The following is a 16,995-nucleotide window of genomic DNA, read 5'->3' on the forward strand; positions in this document are numbered from 1 at the left end:
AATTTCCACGATCACAGAGGTTGACGTAACCTTTGGCACGCAGGCGGGGAAAGGAAGATAATAGGAGCTCATGATCAGAAATCCGCAGTAATTAAGAATGGCGACCGTGCCAAGCGCGCGCAAACAGTTTCTATCGTCGGTAAGGCTACCGCTGGAGTGTATCAGTAAAGCGAGACCAATTTTACGCAGACTTTTGAGCATGATAGTGTGAGTTTTAGTTACACGGGCAGATGTGATTGATATTTGATGAGGGAAGTACTTGTGTAGCCAAGACGCCGACGCTTGGCTCCATTTTCGGTTGATGTCGTCTAGTCAGATTACTATGGTATCACAGCTTTCTAAGACTCCGTCTCCCCTGCGGCGCCTTGAAACATGGACTTTCTTAAAACGTCACACCTCCCAGAAATATCCGTCCCCTTACTTTACGAGAGCAAGCTTGGTGTCTCTCTTGGATGACCCCGCTCACCGACATGAGTGATATATTTACACTGTCAGTGGGCTCGCGGAAATCCTCGATCTACTCCTCCTCCGACTGTTAGTTGTGTCTGTCGCCCGAAATATTTCGGTGTGTGCCCTGATCCAATACGACAGCGAAGGATCACGCGACAATATGTTCAAAGGCATCACCTCTGTCTCCGGTTGGAGTGTACCGCCAGTCAAGAAGAAAGCACTTTTCATCCTTGCAGCAATCGCGTTTCTCCTCCTAATACCTCTCACGCCATTGTATCCCGACGTTCGAAACCAATTACAGAGAATAGATACCATATCCACCGATGTGAAGACGAACTCGAGCGCTTCTCCCGTCGATGCCCGCCTTCTCGACTTTTGGAGATCTCTCGCAGAAAGCATCGCCAAGGCAGCACCTCAATGCGAACCTCCAAGAGGCCCTGGCTCTCTTGAAGTGCCACATTTCGATATTAGCGATGATTCAAAGCACCGGCCGGACGTTCTAGAGATGCCAAGTGAGGACGTGCATTCTATGTTTCTTCTCCACAATCTCATGGTCAAAGAAATTGAGGAGAAATTTACATCTATACCTTATGTTGCTGGGACCCGAGGAATTGTGTGTCTGGCCGGGGGGAAGTACATGCCGCCTTTAATTGCTTCCCTTCGAATGCTCCGCCGTACAGGTTCCAACCTTCCAGTAGAGGTTTTCACGTTCTCATTGGCGGAGCATGAGCCGTATCTCTGCGATGAAGTTTTACCGTCCTTGAACGCGAAATGTGTCGCACTGTCACCCATGTTCGACCAGGTGCAGCCCCCAGCTGAGCTCACTGGATGGCAGTTGAAAGTGTTTTCAATACTCTTTTCTTCGTTTGAGGACGTGCTCTTTCTCGATGCGGACAACGTGGCGCTCAAGGACCCCGAAGAGCTATTTTCGTCGAATGTATATGCGAAATACGGCTTGCTTAGCTGGCCGGACTTCTGGCTTCCTTCGGAGAGTAGTCAATATTTTGCTATCTCTGGCCAGGAAGCTTCTGATGTGGTCGAGCATGCTGCAAGGGAATCTGGTGAATTGCTTGTTTCCAAAAAGTCTCACGCAAAATCCTTGGCACTCGCAGCTTACTACAACGTCTATGGTCCGGATTATTATTATGTCTTGATCAGTCAGTTCGGGCCGGGCATGGGCGACAAGGACACGTTCACTGCGGCCGCAGAGGTGTTCGGAGAGCCAGTGTATTTCCTTGATGAAAATGCTCGCGTTTTTGGAAGCCTACCCGAGAAGGCCGGACAGTATTACAGTATCATCCAGTACGATCCGACGGCCGAATACCTTGGACAGTCAAAATCACCTCTGTTCATGCATATCAATCAGCCGGTGAAGATGAATATCAAGGAGATTATCGGACACCATTCGTTCGGGTTCGGGATGCAGATCTGGGGAAGTGCAGAAGAAGCTCAAGAGATGACTGGGGTTTCAAACCTACCACTGGCACTATGCGAGGAATTGATATACTCGTCTTGCAATGTATCGGTTTACAAGGATTGGTCTAAAGCGCAGCAGAATTACTGCGATGCCGCACGACATCACTGCTCCTTGTAATGACTTTGTACTCGTTTGTTTTCTTCTTGTACATATTTATAGCATTTATAGACAATTGCCTGACGGCAAGCCCGGGGTATTCATCTCAGCCACTTCCGGTTCTCATCATTAGTAATGGACCGGTTCTTTATGGAACGTTTGGAGATATATGGCTGCCATGGAGTAGGACATGGGAACTTTCAACATGGACCGGCGTGTTATTATATTCGTAGGTCGGCCACCTCCTTATTTCTTGCAGAGTAATACCGTAACGACTCTCTATTATTTGCATTTCACTTCGACTCCTGAGAGATTTAGCGCGTTCCACTCTATCCCTTGCATCACCATCACTCGCGTGGCCGAGGAGACATATGTACCAGAGCATACCGAATTTCACTGGGCTGTGATGTTCCGGCAAGCTTAAACAGGCAGGCACACAGCAAGTGGATTCTGAGTATAGCCAGTGGCTTGTTTCAATTTGGACTGGTGTACCTGAATGGTTTGCCCTTGCTAACATAATGGGATCCATTGCCCATAACTTATATTTAACATGTATCACAATTTTGTAAATAATGCCGGTTACCTGGGACCTATCTTTTTCAGTTATGTGACGGGCCACTTTTGCCACAGCAATGTGTATATCTTGGGTAATGGGGTGGAAATATGAATGCATGTGGGAGACTTCAATCCATTTGCGGCCATATGCACCACCTTGGGGGCTGACAGGGGAAAGCAAAAAGCACCAAGGATAATCTCTACAATTGTACAATTCAGATACCTGAATTCGATAGCTTTCGACAGCGCTCATTTTGTCGAATGTGATTGTCAATGTCAAGACGACCCACATTCTGATAACCAGAAAACAAATCGCGTAAGGCGAATCGTTGGAAGACGAACTGCCGCATAGATCCAGGGTCGTTGGTGGATGAGTTAGGGTTCCTTAAGGAATCTCTGCTATCATTGGCGGATTCACGGACCACCATTTCATCACTTGGGGGTTAAAGAACCCTTGCCCAATCACCCGCCACACTTGGATGCGTATTTCTCAACTACCCTGAGCCTAGGCAGAAAAGGCTCCCGCCCGGATCTCGTATTGATCGTCGCTGACTTGAGGGATCCTCGGTCATTCTTCTCGCAGTGATTCGCACCTTCTAATCTTACGTTTACGTTACTCGCCCTGCCTCTTTCTTATTCGACGTCTCGCAATTCTTTCCTTTTTCTGCGAGCGTCCAGCTCCTAATTTTTCTTCTATTCTTCTCTTTCAAAAAGACTTGCAGGGATTTTCGACTTACCTCTTCGTCAACCGGGTTGTTTGACAGGCTCCTTGTTGAGCCGATTAACTTGTGAGAGGGCTCATCCGCCGCTTGTGTGTGAAAAAGGCTTGCCCCGCGGGCCCTTGAACTTTAGCGTGATAGGCTCGCTATCACCCATCGGCTACTCCCTTTCCAAAACGTCTTACCACTCACGCAGATTCGATTCTGCCGGCCCATCATCTGCCTACTTTCTGTCCCGGTTCTCTTTATTCTCCTTGGGCACGGTGTCCTTCTACACCCAGTCAATCTTGAGCCCATTTGTGTGTCTACCGGCGAAGCTCCTTTGAGGTCAGCAGGTACTGCAGGAGTCTTTCGACGATAAACGCATTTGGTCTCTTGTCTTTGCCATCCTTACGGCAGTTTCTCGCAGTCATTTGATCGCCTCTCCCAACCTGCAATTAGTCTATTTTTGGAAACGCTTTCAGTCGTTTCCTGCCATATATTCACAGTCGCCCTTCGATATTACCTGTTTTATTGTCCTTCTCACTTTTCTTTGATCAGTGTGAAGATTATCAGAGCCGGATCAGTTGTTGACAGCACACGATGTCGGCCAGTCACATAATCGGCAACCGGAACAGTACTCCGGAAGCCTCCAACACCTCCCTGCGTCCGCCATCTTCTCGTGCAATTGGCTCGGGTCATCATCTTCGTGCATCAGCGGACATGTCAGCATTTGCGACCTCGCCTCTCTCGACTCGCAGCATCCGTCCCTCGTCCGAAGTCTTCTTCAACCAGACGCTCCAGGCTCAAGGCCAGAACAGTGCGGATGATGCCATGGATCGTGCTGCACAGCAATGGATTGCGGATATTGACCAGTACGAGACCACATTGGAGGAAATGGCCGCAGCAACTTTGGATCAGGATTTCAAAGATGAGCTGAGCGCCATTGAGCAGTGGTTTCGTGTTCTTTCCGAAGCCGAAAGGACTGCGGCCCTGTACGCGTTGCTACAGCAAACCACTCAGGTCCAAATACGTTTTTTCATCCAAGTTCTTCAGCAGATGGCAATGAGCCATCCCATGTCCGGAGTGCTCTCTCCTGCTACTTTTGGTGAGAAGGGTAAGGGCCTTGTTCCCAGAACCAGCATCACCTATTGGCCTTGCTAATTCTTTGTGGATAGATCCCATGTCTAATCGTCTGAATGACGCAATGAGCAAGCTGAACGTCGAGGGTTCCCGGAGCTCTCTCGGGCGGCCTCCTCCATCTCCCGGCAACAAACGTAATTCTGGGCTGGACCCATCTACAATAAATGCCATGTTTCCGGACGCTGCAGCCGCAATTGCAAAGAAAAAGGCCGAATATACTCAGCAGACCGGTAATCCTCCGGCCTCTAATCGCAACAGCATTGCCCTCGGTGATCGATCTTCTCTAGTGGCGCCTACAATCTCTGCTCCCTCCGAGGGGCCGAAGGATAATCATGCACCACCCCCGAGTTCTCCGTGGGGTCCACGCAGCGGTGAAGCTCAGCAGCCCATAGCGCGGCCAACTTCATCCTCTGGACAGCCGCCAATGGGCCAATTTACTCAGCCACCTCCATCTGCTGGTCTTAGGTCCCCTCGACCATCACAGCTTTCCAGTAACGCAAACCTTCAGAACACGACGATCAGCTTGCCCGACACCGGTGCGTCAAACATGCCTCTCTTGTCGCCCTACAACCTTGGAAATGCCAGCTGGGCTTCCCTGGCAAATACTCCCATGGTCCCGACTTTTGGAGGTCAGGGAAACGTAAACCAAGCTGATATGGTAGCCAACGCTACGGCTATGAAATTAGCTGCCATGTCCACGGTTAATAATAGAATCGCCTTGGATGATGTCCGCAAGTATCGACGCAATAATAGACCTGGCGACGAAACAGGCAGCATGCACGCCCAACAGCCTCTATCTCCAGGACTTCCCAACAACAACTCGTTGTCGCCAAACATTCCCAGTGCGAACATTGTCATGGTGAACGAGCATGGTCAGGTGCTTACTCGGGATCAAATTGCCGCTCTGCAAGCTCAACAGCAGGCTGCAGCTGCCGGACGGCGATCACGTCCCAGTTCGCCTGGCTTGGCCATGCAAGGAGCAGGCTTTGGGGGAATGAGCTTTGCGTCGCCCCAAAATAATGGCTTTTTATCGGCCTATGATGGGTCGCAACTGCTCAACAGCGGAATGGCTGGGTTGAGCTTGAACCAATTCGGACTGGGCGCACCTGGCAGTCACGAGGGGTATCTTTCAGATCATTCAGAAATCGTCCGTGGCAGGTCACCTCGAGGTCGGAGAGGTAGTTCCAAACCACCAGAGGACCCTACCGACCCAGCTCTGCTGCAAGATATTCCGAGCTGGCTCAGAAGTCTTAGATTACATAAGTACACCGACATTTTGAAAGATCTGAGATGGACGGAACTTGTCGAACTCGATGACGAAGGCCTGGAAAAACGAGGGGTGAATGCTTTGGGGGCACGAAGGAAAATGCTCAAGGTAAGTAGTGACCATTTCTGGGTGCGAACAAAGAGCCAAACTAACAATTATCATAGGTCTTCGAGCAGGTTAAAGAGGCTCAGGCCGACGGAAAATTATAATCCTTTCTAAATAATCTGCGATCATTGTCGGACTGGAACTGTCACTTGATCGCAGAGCGAAGACTCTGAAATTGTTTTATGTTTTTTTTTCTATAAATGATATGCTGGAATCTTCTTCACATGGATCTTGACTCGTTGAAGTCTCGGGGATGCTTGTGACATCTTCGGATGGAATCGATTAATGTTTTTTTTTTCCCCTTTAATTTCGACCAAGGGCATTGGCATCTGGTATGAAGGCTTATTGCACTATCCTGCGTGCATCCATGTGTGATTTATAACGCCCCTTTGTTCCCTGCTTCTGAGCTCAGCTGAATCGTCCTTTCTCCAAAATTAGTCAAATCAGTCACGTTTACTCATGAAATAATGTCTGGCTTTGCTTGGTGGCTTCGAAAGCATTTATTTCGGGCAGCGCTGGTTGCAAAGTACAAGATCCCCATGTCTTTTTGCGGGTTCTTGAGGTGTCTCCGTATATCTGATTTAATGATTGCATTTCTTTCCATATCTCATAATTCTAAACATTCTTCACTCCTTATTATCCGTCCATGGTGCTACAAGTCGACCTTCGTTATGTGTCTGATATGATTGGCCACTTTAACATGCTGCTCAGTGGCCATTACTCATGAACGCGAGCGTTTGCAAATACACAGTGTGGCCCGAGAAGCCTGTTTCCGAAAAAGATTATGGTTTTGTTCTCACATGGCCACAAGCGTGAGGGATTTAGCGGGGAGATGCGTCCTGTTCAATATCTCGAGCAGTAGCAAGTTCGTTACAATCTCCAGACAATACATTAGAGTGCAACGATCTCAATGTGCTTTTCAGCTTACAGCATCGAGGTAATCGATGCAACGCAGCGCGCTTTAGATACAGGGTCTTGCGAATAATACAAGTTCCATGGCGACGAGAATATGTAACCTCTGCTGATTCCCAAATTTTCACAAGAGTCGGAACGACTCTTCAAAGTCAGGCGCCCAGCCATGGGTAATTATCATCTACGCTCAGCGCTCAAGACAAGACCAGTATTGTACAACTAGACTCGCCATCAGTAGTAATGTGAGGTGCTGGCGTAACATGTAGATAAAGAAGAAAAGAAGAAAAAGTTTCGGTCGGTTGATGTTGAGCCTATAAATGCGGCAGGCGGTTTGCGCTATGCTTAGTTTGGATTAGCGTCTAGCTCTTGTCGAGCAAGGTAAACCAAGGGGAGCGGTAGTGATCTGGCCGTAAAGGTACGGTTTGGACCACGCTGTACGGACATCAATTACCCCACGAGTCACTGCGGGACGTGAGGTTGATATTTCTCCACGAAGCTATCACAGAACCTTTATCCGGATCCTGGAGCCAGAGGATTGTGAAGTTGCGGTAGTCGACGAGACCATCCTGCTAGAATGGATTACGATGCTCTAAAGGAGCAGTGGAGCGAGGTCGAGGACCGCGATGGCGTTCGTCTCAGCTGGAACACCTTCCCCAGCTCGCGCATGGTTAGTAAATTCTGAGGGTCATTATCTTGAAAGTCATTGACATCCTTCAGGAAGCTTCAAGGCTCGTAGTTCCCATCGGCGCCCTCTATACCCCGTTGAAGGAGAAAACCGATACCCCGTTGCTCCAATATGAGCCTGTCACTTGCAAAGCACCCTGCAGAGCCGTCCTCAATCCTTTTTGGTAATGCGTCTCCGTCATAACAATGCGTGTGGAATTTTGTGATTGATTATGAGATAGCAACGTTGATATCCGTGCCCGATTGTGGATTTGTCCTTTCTGTCTGCAGCGGAACTCCTTGCCACCGCACTATAAGGATATTACGGCCGATGCCATCCCTCCGGAGCTTCATCCGTCCAGCACGACGATTGAATATGGCCTTTCGCGTCCCGCGCCATTTCCCCCCATCTTCCTCTACGTCGTGGACACCTGTCAAGAGGAAGATAGCTTAACGGCGCTGAAGGATTCGCTCGTTGCCAGCCTGAGTCTGCTTCCCCCTAATGCGCTGGTTGGCTTGATCACTTATGGAACAATGGTACGAGCTGGTCTCTTTCTCTGGGAAAACTGTCTCTAACACGTGCTAATACGCACAACAGGCGCAAATTCACGAACTTGGCTACACCGAGTGCGCGAAGTCGTACGTTTTTAGAGGAAGCAAGGACTACTCCGCAAAGCAGGTTCAAGAGATGCTTGGACTTCTGGCTCCTGGCCTAAGGCCGAATATGCAACAGCAACCTGGCCGTCCGCCGCAGCCCAGTGGTCCTGCTGCACGATTCTTGTTGCCCGTGCAGCAGTGCGAGTTCCAGTTGACGAATGTTCTGGAACAGCTTCAAAAGGATCCTTGGCCGGTCGCCAATGACAAGCGTTCGTTGAGATGCACTGGTGTGGCGCTTAGCGTTGCCGTTGGGCTTCTCGAGACATCATTTCAGAACGCTGGTGGAAGAATCATGTTGTTCACTGGAGGCCCTGCGACAGAGGGTCCTGGATTGGTTGTGGGACCTGAGCTAAGAGAGCCCATCCGATCACATCATGACATTGACCGTGATAACATTAAGTATTACAAGAAGGCGCTCAAGGTCGGTACAAATGAGTTTTATTGAGCTTGGTCATGTCTGATAGTATTTTAAAAACAGTTCTACGACAACCTTGCCAAGCGGGTATCGCATAATGGGCATGTAGTCGACATTTTTGCTGGATGTCTCGATCAAGTCGGCCTTCTGGAGATGAAGGGGCTTGCAAACTCTACTGGAGGTCATATGATCTTGACTGACAGCTTTACGTCGTCCATGTTCAAGCAATCCTTCATGCGAGTATTCGACAAGGATGCAGACGACAACCTGCTGATGGGCTTCAATGCATCCTTGGAAGTTCTGACCACAAAGGAACTCAAGGTTACTGGCCTCATCGGTCACGCAGTGTCCATGAACAAAAAGTCTGCTTCAGTCGGCGAAACCGAATGCGGCATTGGCAATACGTGCTCATGGAAGATGTGTGGTATTGACCCGCTCGCAAGCTACGGTATTTACTTTGAAATGGCCAGTCAAGGTGGCCCAACCCAGATTCAGCAAGGCCCTCAGAAGGGTATGGTCCAATTCTTGACGTATTATCAGCACTCCTCTGGACAATACCACCTCAGAGTTACGACCGTTGCTCGTATGCTCAGTGGACCGGCTGGTGATCCCGCAATCGCTCAATCATTTGATCAGGAGGCCGCTGCGGTCCTCATGTCACGCATTGCGGTCTTTAAGGCGGAAGTGGACGATGGTCCTGATGTTCTTCGATGGGTTGATAGGATGCTCATTCGCCTCTGCTCGAGATTTGCTGAATACCGCAAAGATGATCCATCTTCTTTCCGCTTGGAGAAGAACTTTACTCTCTACCCGCAGTTCATGTTCCACCTCAGGCGAAGTCAATTCCTACAAGTCTTCAACAATTCTCCCGATGAGACTGCGTTCTACAGACATGTCCTGAACCACGAGGACGTCAGCAATTCGTTGGTTATGATCCAGCCCACCCTTGACTCATATAGTTTCGATCACGAGGGAAGTCAACCCGTCCTGCTCGACTCCACCTCCATCCAGCCAGCGCATATTCTCTTGCTTGACACTTTCTTCCATATTCTCATCTTCCATGGTGAAACCATGGCGGAATGGCGAAAGGCCGGCTACCAGGATCAGGAGGGCTATGAAAACTTCAGAACACTGCTTGAGCAGCCCAAGGAAGACGCAAAGGTAAGTAACGACGTGAAGTATTTCTTGTTTGCATGACTAATCGATCTGCAGGAACTCATCCAAGACCGGTTCCCGCTCCCGCGTTTCATTGTTTGCGATGCTGGTGGATCACAAGCTCGTTTCCTTCTCTCGAAACTTAATCCTTCTACTACTCACACGACTGGTACCTATGGCGGTGTTTCTCAATCAGCACAAACCATTTTCACCGATGATGTCTCGTTGCAGACGTTTATGGATCACCTGATGAAGTAAGTCATTGTTTAGAACCTACTTTGTCGGCTCTTCTAACATGCCTTTAGACTCGCCGTCTCAGGAACAAGTTAATGTGGTAGACAATTCGCATTATTTATTGGGGGGGTTTGCCGTTGTTTTCTATTCTCGTGTGTTTATCAACCCTGATCTCTTTTTGTATTGAAATAGCTTTCAAGCGCTAGATATTTATGCAGATATTTGTTTAAAGCTCCTGGGGAATTGAAATTGGTCGCAATATGAGTTGAATATGGTTTCTATATGATTTGTACTAAATGCAACTTGCCAATTCGCAAGTTCAACGTTTGTCTGTTCTACAAAACGGGTTGACGGCTTGACGGTGACTCCCAACGCTCGCAAGAGACGACATCAACCATAGGAAAGCAACGAGGCAACCATAGGAAACAAGGCAAAAGCGAAAGTACGCTAGCGCCCGCGCGCTAGTCTCATAATGGAAAAGGAGAACCTCCGAGGGCTCGAGAGCAACTGGATGCTTAGTAAGGACTCAAGCGAATGCCAAGAGTTCGCCTAACGCACATGAGGGTTTACACCCTGCGAAATATCCTACTTTGACAATCGCGACTTCAACCGATTTCCTCGACAACCCTCAGGAGCAAGACCAGAGAGACTGACAACCTTTCGCATCCGCCATGCGTAAGTATCGTCCTTTGGATATAATGCTCGTCGATGGCGGCGGCTGATATTTGATTTTTAATAGCTCCCAAGATCGACCCCAATGAGATTAAGATCATGTATGTTATAAAATTCTTTGGATTTCCCTTCGTCTTTTTGGAGCGCTATTGCGCATTACAAGCGCAAAAGAAAATAGCTGCTAACATTGATACTCCAGCCACCTGAGGGCCACAGGTGGTGAGGTCGGTGCCTCGTCTGCTCTTGCCCCCAAGATCGGTCCTCTTGGTCTGTCCCCCAAGAAGGTTGGTGAAGATATTGCCAAGGCCACCGGTGACTGGGTACGTTTGAACAAGTTCCAAACCTGAAATCACTATAAAGGACCGCATCTAATACTCGGCATTTACACAGAAAGGTCTCCGTGTGACGATCAAGCTCACCGTCCAAAACCGTCAAGCCGCCGTCTCCGTTGTCCCTGCGGCCTCCTCCCTTGTCATCAAGGCCCTCAAGGAGCCTCCCCGGGACCGCAAGAAGACCAAGAACATCAAGCACACCAAGTCCATCCCTCTCGATGAGATCATTGAGATTGCCCGCCAGATGCGCTTCAAGTCTCTGGCTAAGGAGCTGAAGGGTACCGTCAAGGAGGTCTTGGGAACTGCTTTCTCCGTTGGCTGCCAGGTTGACGGCCGCAGCCCCAAGGAGATCTCTGACGCCATTGAGGAGGGCGAGATTGAGAGTATGTTTTACCGTGTCCTATTTTCACAGGAGGTTCAACGAGCAGGTTGCTGACATGACTTTTACAGTTCCTGAGGAGTAAATTTCCTAAAAAATATAGGGAAGGGTTATTCGGTCTAGATTTTTTTTTTACATAATCTTTCATGTACCCAAAAAAACATGATTCTATGACCGCTTACGACGGCGTCCACGGCTGGGTCGGGTTTTCCGTTTCTCATTATCTTTCTTCAACCATTTTCTACGTGCTTTCTTTTCCCCCTCTCATCTGACGATATGATTCAACGTGAAGATCATTCTTGTTGCTTGACTCTAAGCACACTTTGCCACACTCTGGCCTTAACCTTGTCCGGTTTTCGTTTCGGCGAATCCCTGGGCTACCCCACGGTTTGGGCCTATTTTGACGCAAAGGAGATACAACTCTAGACCTATTACTCACCGCGGCATCTTGTCTGGTCTCTGATCGGCGTGGGTGCAGTGGTCCATCTTTTCAGGCCTACATCCATTCATTATACATGACTTTTATATGCTAGTTATTTACGGCTTATTGTGTTTACAATTCGGCCTTCGTAGAATCAATACAATATTTTCTCATACATGAGTTCCAATCAATGTTGTTTTGTCTTCCCGCCATTGTTCTAACGTAGCGAATTCTTCGCATTTTTTCCCAAGATGGACATTTTATCCTACAGTGAATGTTCTATATTGTTATTCTTTTAATTCAATATTTCTTTTGCTTTTCTTATTTCATTTCTTTCTATTTCCATTTCCATTTCTATTTCTCTTTTATTTTATTTTTTTTTTTTCTTTTATTTCTCTATTCTAATTTCCGTTTCTATACATACCTAGATATTTTGTTTTATTTTAAAAGAAAATATTTATCCATTCATTTGTTTTCGTTCCTCGGATTGTATCTTGTCAACTTGTGTTCTTATTCCTTTCCACCTTTATCTTTTTTTCTTCTTCGTCCTTTTAATTTTTTCCCCCTTCCTTTTTCTTTTCTCCTTTTGATAACTTAGATATCTACATACATATTGCATTCTTTACTCCTTCATCCTCATAATTAAGGCGGTCCTTTTCAAATCACCATCCCATCCACGGTCCATCATCCACTATCCACCATTTAGATCCTACTCTATGGCCCATGAGTCCATGACCCGCAGACCCGCAGACTCTCATTACGCGTAGCGCATACCGCATACAACTTATCTTTATCTTTATCTTTATCTTTATCTTTATCTTTATCTTTATCTTTATCTTTACATTTACCTTACCTTACCTTACTTTTACTGTAACTGTAGAGTTGGGTCCCAGACTCCCAGGTAGTTATCACCTATCACCATGTACAGTAAAGTACTAAAGCCTTAGTATCTTACTCCCTTTCACCGCCTCCGGCCTCCCTCTGTTCTTCAACGAATCAACGAATCAACGAATCAACGAATCAACGAATCAACGGATCAACGGTTCAACGGTATCATCTCCTGTCTTGTCTATCAGATGACTTATACCTTATACTTTATACTTATATCTATGACTTATAGCTAATAGCTTATAAGTTATAACTTATAACGTACTTTGGGTTCTGTTTTCTAAACGCGACTGTGTCACTGTGAGTGTTTGTTAAATTGGTCCATTGTCTGACATTGTTCACTGTCCACTGTCTACTGCCCGACTGTCTGGGCGACCGATTGACAGAGTCATGGAGTCATGGAGTCACGAAGCTTCTGGCCTGCTGGCTGCTAACCGTGTGGCTGTTCCTGGCTGCTGCTGAGTGCTTGAGTGCTCTACCTGCATATCTGCATCTCCACAATCGGGCCCACCCCGCGAGCGTGATAACGTGATAGCGTGATAGCATGATAATGTGCCGCGTGATAGTGTGCTGCATGATAGACTTATGGAAGTTATAGTTGATACAATGACACAGTTGATAGAGTCGATACTCCCTAGATTCCCCGAGTCCCTAGACTATTGTTGTAAACTTGTACTAATCACCAAATCTTAACAAACTAATCACCAAATCTTGATAATCAATCTAAAGCGGTAGAAAAATCAAGCCCCGGTAGAGAAGCTAAGTCGTAGTATGAGAATCAGAGTCTAGATCCTGGTAGACAAATAAGCCCCGGACCCCTGTGGATTGAATATCGATGAATCATAACCTCGTAAACGGAGCAGCGAGCTGATGAATCATATACCATGACTCATTGACATTGACATTGACACCCATCTACCGTACCGTGGGACGACGACTGTATCCGGAGAACAAAGGTACGGTAACTAGTAAGTAGGCAACGATGTTACTTCCTAAAATGCAATATAGTAGATTAGCCATCCTAGTCAAAGTCAATATAGAACCACAACGACATGTTTCGAGCTAGCGAGTGGGTATTAGTTATACATTACGATAATCCCTCAAGTGATTTGGGGAAAAAAAAAAGGACAACTGGAATAGTTGCAATCAAAATCACAATCACGAACGATAGAATTATGAGCAATCAAGATTAATCAAATGATCATTCAAAAAGTCAATTAAGATATCAGATTTGTATTGTTCCATCAATCAGATGAGTTCCAATCCATGCCATATCCTGCGAGCGTGCGCCTACGCCAGGAATCCTATTAGCGCCAGCAGATAAAACAAAAAGTGTAAAGCCTTCCAACCGCCAAGTAGCACGACAATAGATAAAACAAATGGTTGGACAGAAACTGCACATGGCTTTGAAGAGGAGAGTTTTGAAAGGAGACGACAAAAAGAAATACATGAAAAAAAAAAAAAAGTGATATAGGAGAAATTACATCAGAACAAGAGAGATATCACGAGAGACTTGGGGGTATAAAAGCTATAGTGCAAAGAGTCCTCAATGAAGAAAACATGTCGATATTGGACGAAAGAAAGAAAAAAAAGAGAAAAGAAAATATGGTATGAGAATAGGAAGATATGTCAGACGATACATGTGCAAGGCGCAAAACGATATAAAAAACTTTCATGCCAGTAAGGTGGAGAGATTCATCCGGGTATCTCGGCTGGGAGAGCCCTGCTCAACGGGGGTGCCCGTCAGCTTCTGAAAGGATGGTAGCTGCACGTGCGAAGACATGGCCAGTGATGTAGGCTGGTGTCGCATGTAATGATAGTCGAGCAGAGTAGGCTCGGTGGCGAAGCCAGGCCGTGGCAGAGTGGCCGGCTGAGGAGTCAGAGGGGCCTTGCGCTCCGTGTCAAAGCGTGTGAGCGAAGGCAGCTGGTGCTCATGTTCAGATACATAGGAGTTTGTGCCCAGGTGGAGAATAGGAAGCGATGGTCGCCGGCCCTCCGTTGCAGTGGTAATCGTCGTCGTCGTTCGAGCACCGACCAGCGGTGGCAGTTCGACAGATGGAGAGCCAGGCATGCGAGGAGAAAAGGAAAAGACCGATCCCGAGTCCGAGACCAGCGAGGGAGCACCCTCGGAGGAATCTGCTCTAGAGACAATGGAGAGAGCGGAGGGAGAGGGCAGAGGAGTTTCAATGTGCCTTCGAGAAGGCATAATGTTCAACGATGTGGGACGAGGACCAAGCGAGGCAACTGGCTTGGCAAATGATAGTTGCTCAGTCTTCTCGTCAAAGTCCTCGGCGACCCGTCTGCTGTCTCCGCGTCGAATGTAGAGTCGGCGTCGACGGTTCATGCCTCCATTCCACCAATTCTTTACAGCATTGTCGCTGCGGCCACAGAGGCGCCGGGCGATCTCAGCCCAACGCTTTCCCATCTCGCCAACGAGCCTTTCAATAACGATGCCTTCCTCTGGAGTAATGGGGTTGTGGTTCAAGGTTGGCTTCAGATTCTGGTGATAGCGCTCCCGGCATTGCTTAGGTGATCTGGAGCCGATGAGGTGAGAGATCCGGACCCAATTGTGAGCTCCTTGAGAGTGAACAAGTTGAAGTAGATAGGCATCCTCCTGTTGAGACCAGGGTCCACGCTTGTGAGGGGCCATGTTTGGCGTGATCAGGTGATGTAGAGTGATATCGACTATCTTGATGCACAAAGAATTGTCGTCAAGCTGATGTTCATATATGATCCGGCAGCAACCACGACCATACAGGAATAGAATGATATTCGTAGAGACGTATTGCTAGCAGCTGACTCGTCACGAGAAGATAGAGAAGTAGAAGAGTGAAGAAGAAATCGAGACTCGTTGGATGATGAGTATTGGGCTGAATTCCTATCAGAGAAACACCGACTGATATCAGTCTCCGGGAAGATCAAGCCAATACGTGTTGAGAAGCCTGAAGGAAGTAGGTATATGATGGTGATGATATTGTGGAGGATGAGGAGGAAGAAGAAGAAGAGGAAGAGAAGTAGTGGGAGGCAAATGTAGCAGCAGCATTCACGGCTTGGGAGGAGCAGTGCGGGATGGAAGGAGGGCGGGACTTATGTATAGTTGGCGGGAGAGACCAAGGACACGGAAACTAAAGTACGGGCAGAAGAGCAGCGATCCAGCAATAGGGTTGACAGGAGACATGAGCCCGGGCTAGCCAAGCGGTGACGGGGGTACAACGCTCAGATGGGTACGTGCGCAGGGACTAGGGAGGTGCATCTGAACGAGAAAGGGTAGCAAAGAGAGGAAGACAAGTGAGAACATGGGTAGTGGATCGGGGGGGAGGGGGATCAAGCTTATGCGCCAAAAGGGAAAGCGTTTCGAGGCCAAAAAGGAGGGAAATCGTGCAAAAGGTTCGTGCGGGTCACTGAGATGCTGAAATGGGAAGCAACTCCGCCTCGCCGTGTGCGGATTTGCAAGTCATGGCTTCGTTTCCTTGGATCTGGGACCGGTTGGGGGGGGGGGGGAGTAAAGGATGCGCTGCAGGGGCTCACGACTTGCCCACACGCCGGTAAGGCATGTCGTGGATGTGCAGGTTGTGTGTGGGTATGTGTGTGCGTGCGTGTTGTGTGATGGCAGTAAAACGAGCGCAAAGAGACGAGGGAAAAAAAGAGCCCAAGAGACACTAAATGTGTGGGTTGCGTGTGGAATGGGATACAAGGTCGATGGCTTCATTGCCAAATGGGCAACGATCCGGCCCACAAGGTCGGAGAAAGGCATGCAAGTGACGCCGAGCCACGTCGTCGGTTCTGGGCCGCATTCCCCCTCGTCATTCACTTACAAATACTTGACCTACAGCCAGCCAGCCATGGGCGCCAGATCTCTATGTTCAGACGGGATCCCTAAACCCTTCTTCGTCCGGACTCGCTGCCCTTCTGTGCCACCCTGGTCAAGAATAGCGCTCCAGCCAGAGAGGCCAGGTGGAATGAAAGCCGGATGCTGATCCATGCGGCACGCCGGTCACTCGCAAAACCTTGGTTGAGGAGGGTGTTGAGAATCAGCGAGCGTCCAACGGAAGAGGCGCCGTCCAGAAATCCGTCAGGGATCACGACCTCCCTTTTTTTTTTTTTTTTTTTTTTTTTTTCGGCGGTCCATACCAAGTATAACAGACTTCCGGGGTTTCCCCGGAGTGCGTAGTTCTTTTGGGGGAGAACTTGCGAGGTCTGGTGCATGCGTACGAAACCCGATGGCGGGAACAAAATATCCACGCTATCTCGTCGGGAATCGCGCCTCACATCGCAGCATCATCATTTTAATTTACATTGGTGCCGTTAGGAGAGATCTAGTTGAGAAGCCGCGCGTGTTACGATGGGGGAACTAAAGCCATAGAAGCATGTTGCCAAACCGGGGGTCCCGATCAAGAGGTTCCCCGTCAGTAGTTGTATGCTTGGTCGTCTGCGAGATCTCGCGGGGCCAAGAAAAGGTGGGCATATCGAAAAGTC

At 48.2% G+C, this 16,995-nt stretch overlaps 6 protein-coding genes across 6 annotated transcripts; 4 read left to right on the forward strand and 2 right to left on the reverse strand.

Moving 5' to 3' along the window:
- Positions 1-610: 610 nt before the first annotated feature.
- L228DRAFT_236139 (glycosyltransferase family 71 protein) lies at positions 611-2,044 on the forward strand (the record flags this gene model as incomplete). The annotated part of the gene is made up of 1 exon (XM_018330798.1): positions 611-2,044. The coding sequence occupies one exon, from the start codon at positions 611-613 to the stop codon at positions 2,042-2,044; it is 1,434 nt and encodes a 477-aa protein (XP_018190546.1).
- Positions 2,045-3,879: 1,835 nt separating this feature from the next.
- L228DRAFT_265486 (hypothetical protein) lies at positions 3,880-5,895 on the forward strand (the record flags this gene model as incomplete). The annotated part of the gene is made up of 3 exons (XM_018334705.1): positions 3,880-4,393; positions 4,455-5,794; positions 5,851-5,895. The coding sequence occupies 3 exons, from the start codon at positions 3,880-3,882 to the stop codon at positions 5,893-5,895; spliced, it is 1,899 nt and encodes a 632-aa protein (XP_018190547.1).
- Positions 5,896-7,277: 1,382 nt separating this feature from the next.
- L228DRAFT_236141 (protein transporter SEC23) lies at positions 7,278-9,923 on the forward strand (the record flags this gene model as incomplete). Its single annotated transcript, XM_018330799.1, has 7 exons — positions 7,278-7,370; positions 7,421-7,551; positions 7,609-7,903; positions 7,965-8,444; positions 8,502-9,599; positions 9,651-9,847; positions 9,899-9,923. The coding sequence occupies 7 exons, from the start codon at positions 7,278-7,280 to the stop codon at positions 9,921-9,923; spliced, it is 2,319 nt and encodes a 772-aa protein (XP_018190548.1).
- Positions 9,924-10,498: 575 nt separating this feature from the next.
- On the forward strand, positions 10,499-11,295 carry L228DRAFT_236142 (60S ribosomal protein L12; the record flags this gene model as incomplete). Its single annotated transcript, XM_018330800.1, has 5 exons — positions 10,499-10,502; positions 10,567-10,600; positions 10,699-10,819; positions 10,890-11,214; positions 11,282-11,295. 5 exons carry the CDS (start codon positions 10,499-10,501, stop codon positions 11,293-11,295), a joined length of 498 nt encoding a protein of 165 aa, XP_018190549.1.
- A 2,385-nt stretch (positions 11,296-13,680) lies between these two features.
- On the reverse strand, positions 13,681-14,080 carry L228DRAFT_59890 (hypothetical protein). The gene has a single exon (XM_018336749.1). The coding sequence runs from the start codon at positions 13,967-13,969 to the stop codon at positions 13,745-13,747; it is 225 nt and encodes a 74-aa protein (XP_018190550.1). The 5' UTR covers positions 13,970-14,080; the 3' UTR covers positions 13,681-13,744.
- L228DRAFT_59889 (hypothetical protein) lies at positions 14,081-15,598 on the reverse strand. The gene has a single exon (XM_018336748.1). The coding sequence runs from the start codon at positions 15,167-15,169 to the stop codon at positions 14,192-14,194; it is 978 nt and encodes a 325-aa protein (XP_018190551.1). The 5' UTR covers positions 15,170-15,598; the 3' UTR covers positions 14,081-14,191.
- Positions 15,599-16,995: the final 1,397 nt, after the last annotated feature.

Source organism: Xylona heveae (assembly GCF_001619985.1).
Source record: "Xylona heveae TC161 unplaced genomic scaffold L228scaffold_2, whole genome shotgun sequence".
In the NCBI taxonomy this organism is placed as follows: domain Eukaryota; kingdom Fungi; phylum Ascomycota; class Xylonomycetes; order Xylonales; family Xylonaceae; genus Xylona; species Xylona heveae.

Excerpts from the sequence above, each read along its gene's own strand:
- L228DRAFT_59890 (XM_018336749.1), bottom strand. The coding sequence starts at position 13,969 with ATGTATTTCTTTTTGTCGTCTCCTTTCAAAACTCTCCTCTTCAAAGCC.
- L228DRAFT_59889 (XM_018336748.1), bottom strand. The coding sequence starts at position 15,169 with ATGGCCCCTCACAAGCGTGGACCCTGGTCTCAACAGGAGGATGCCTAT.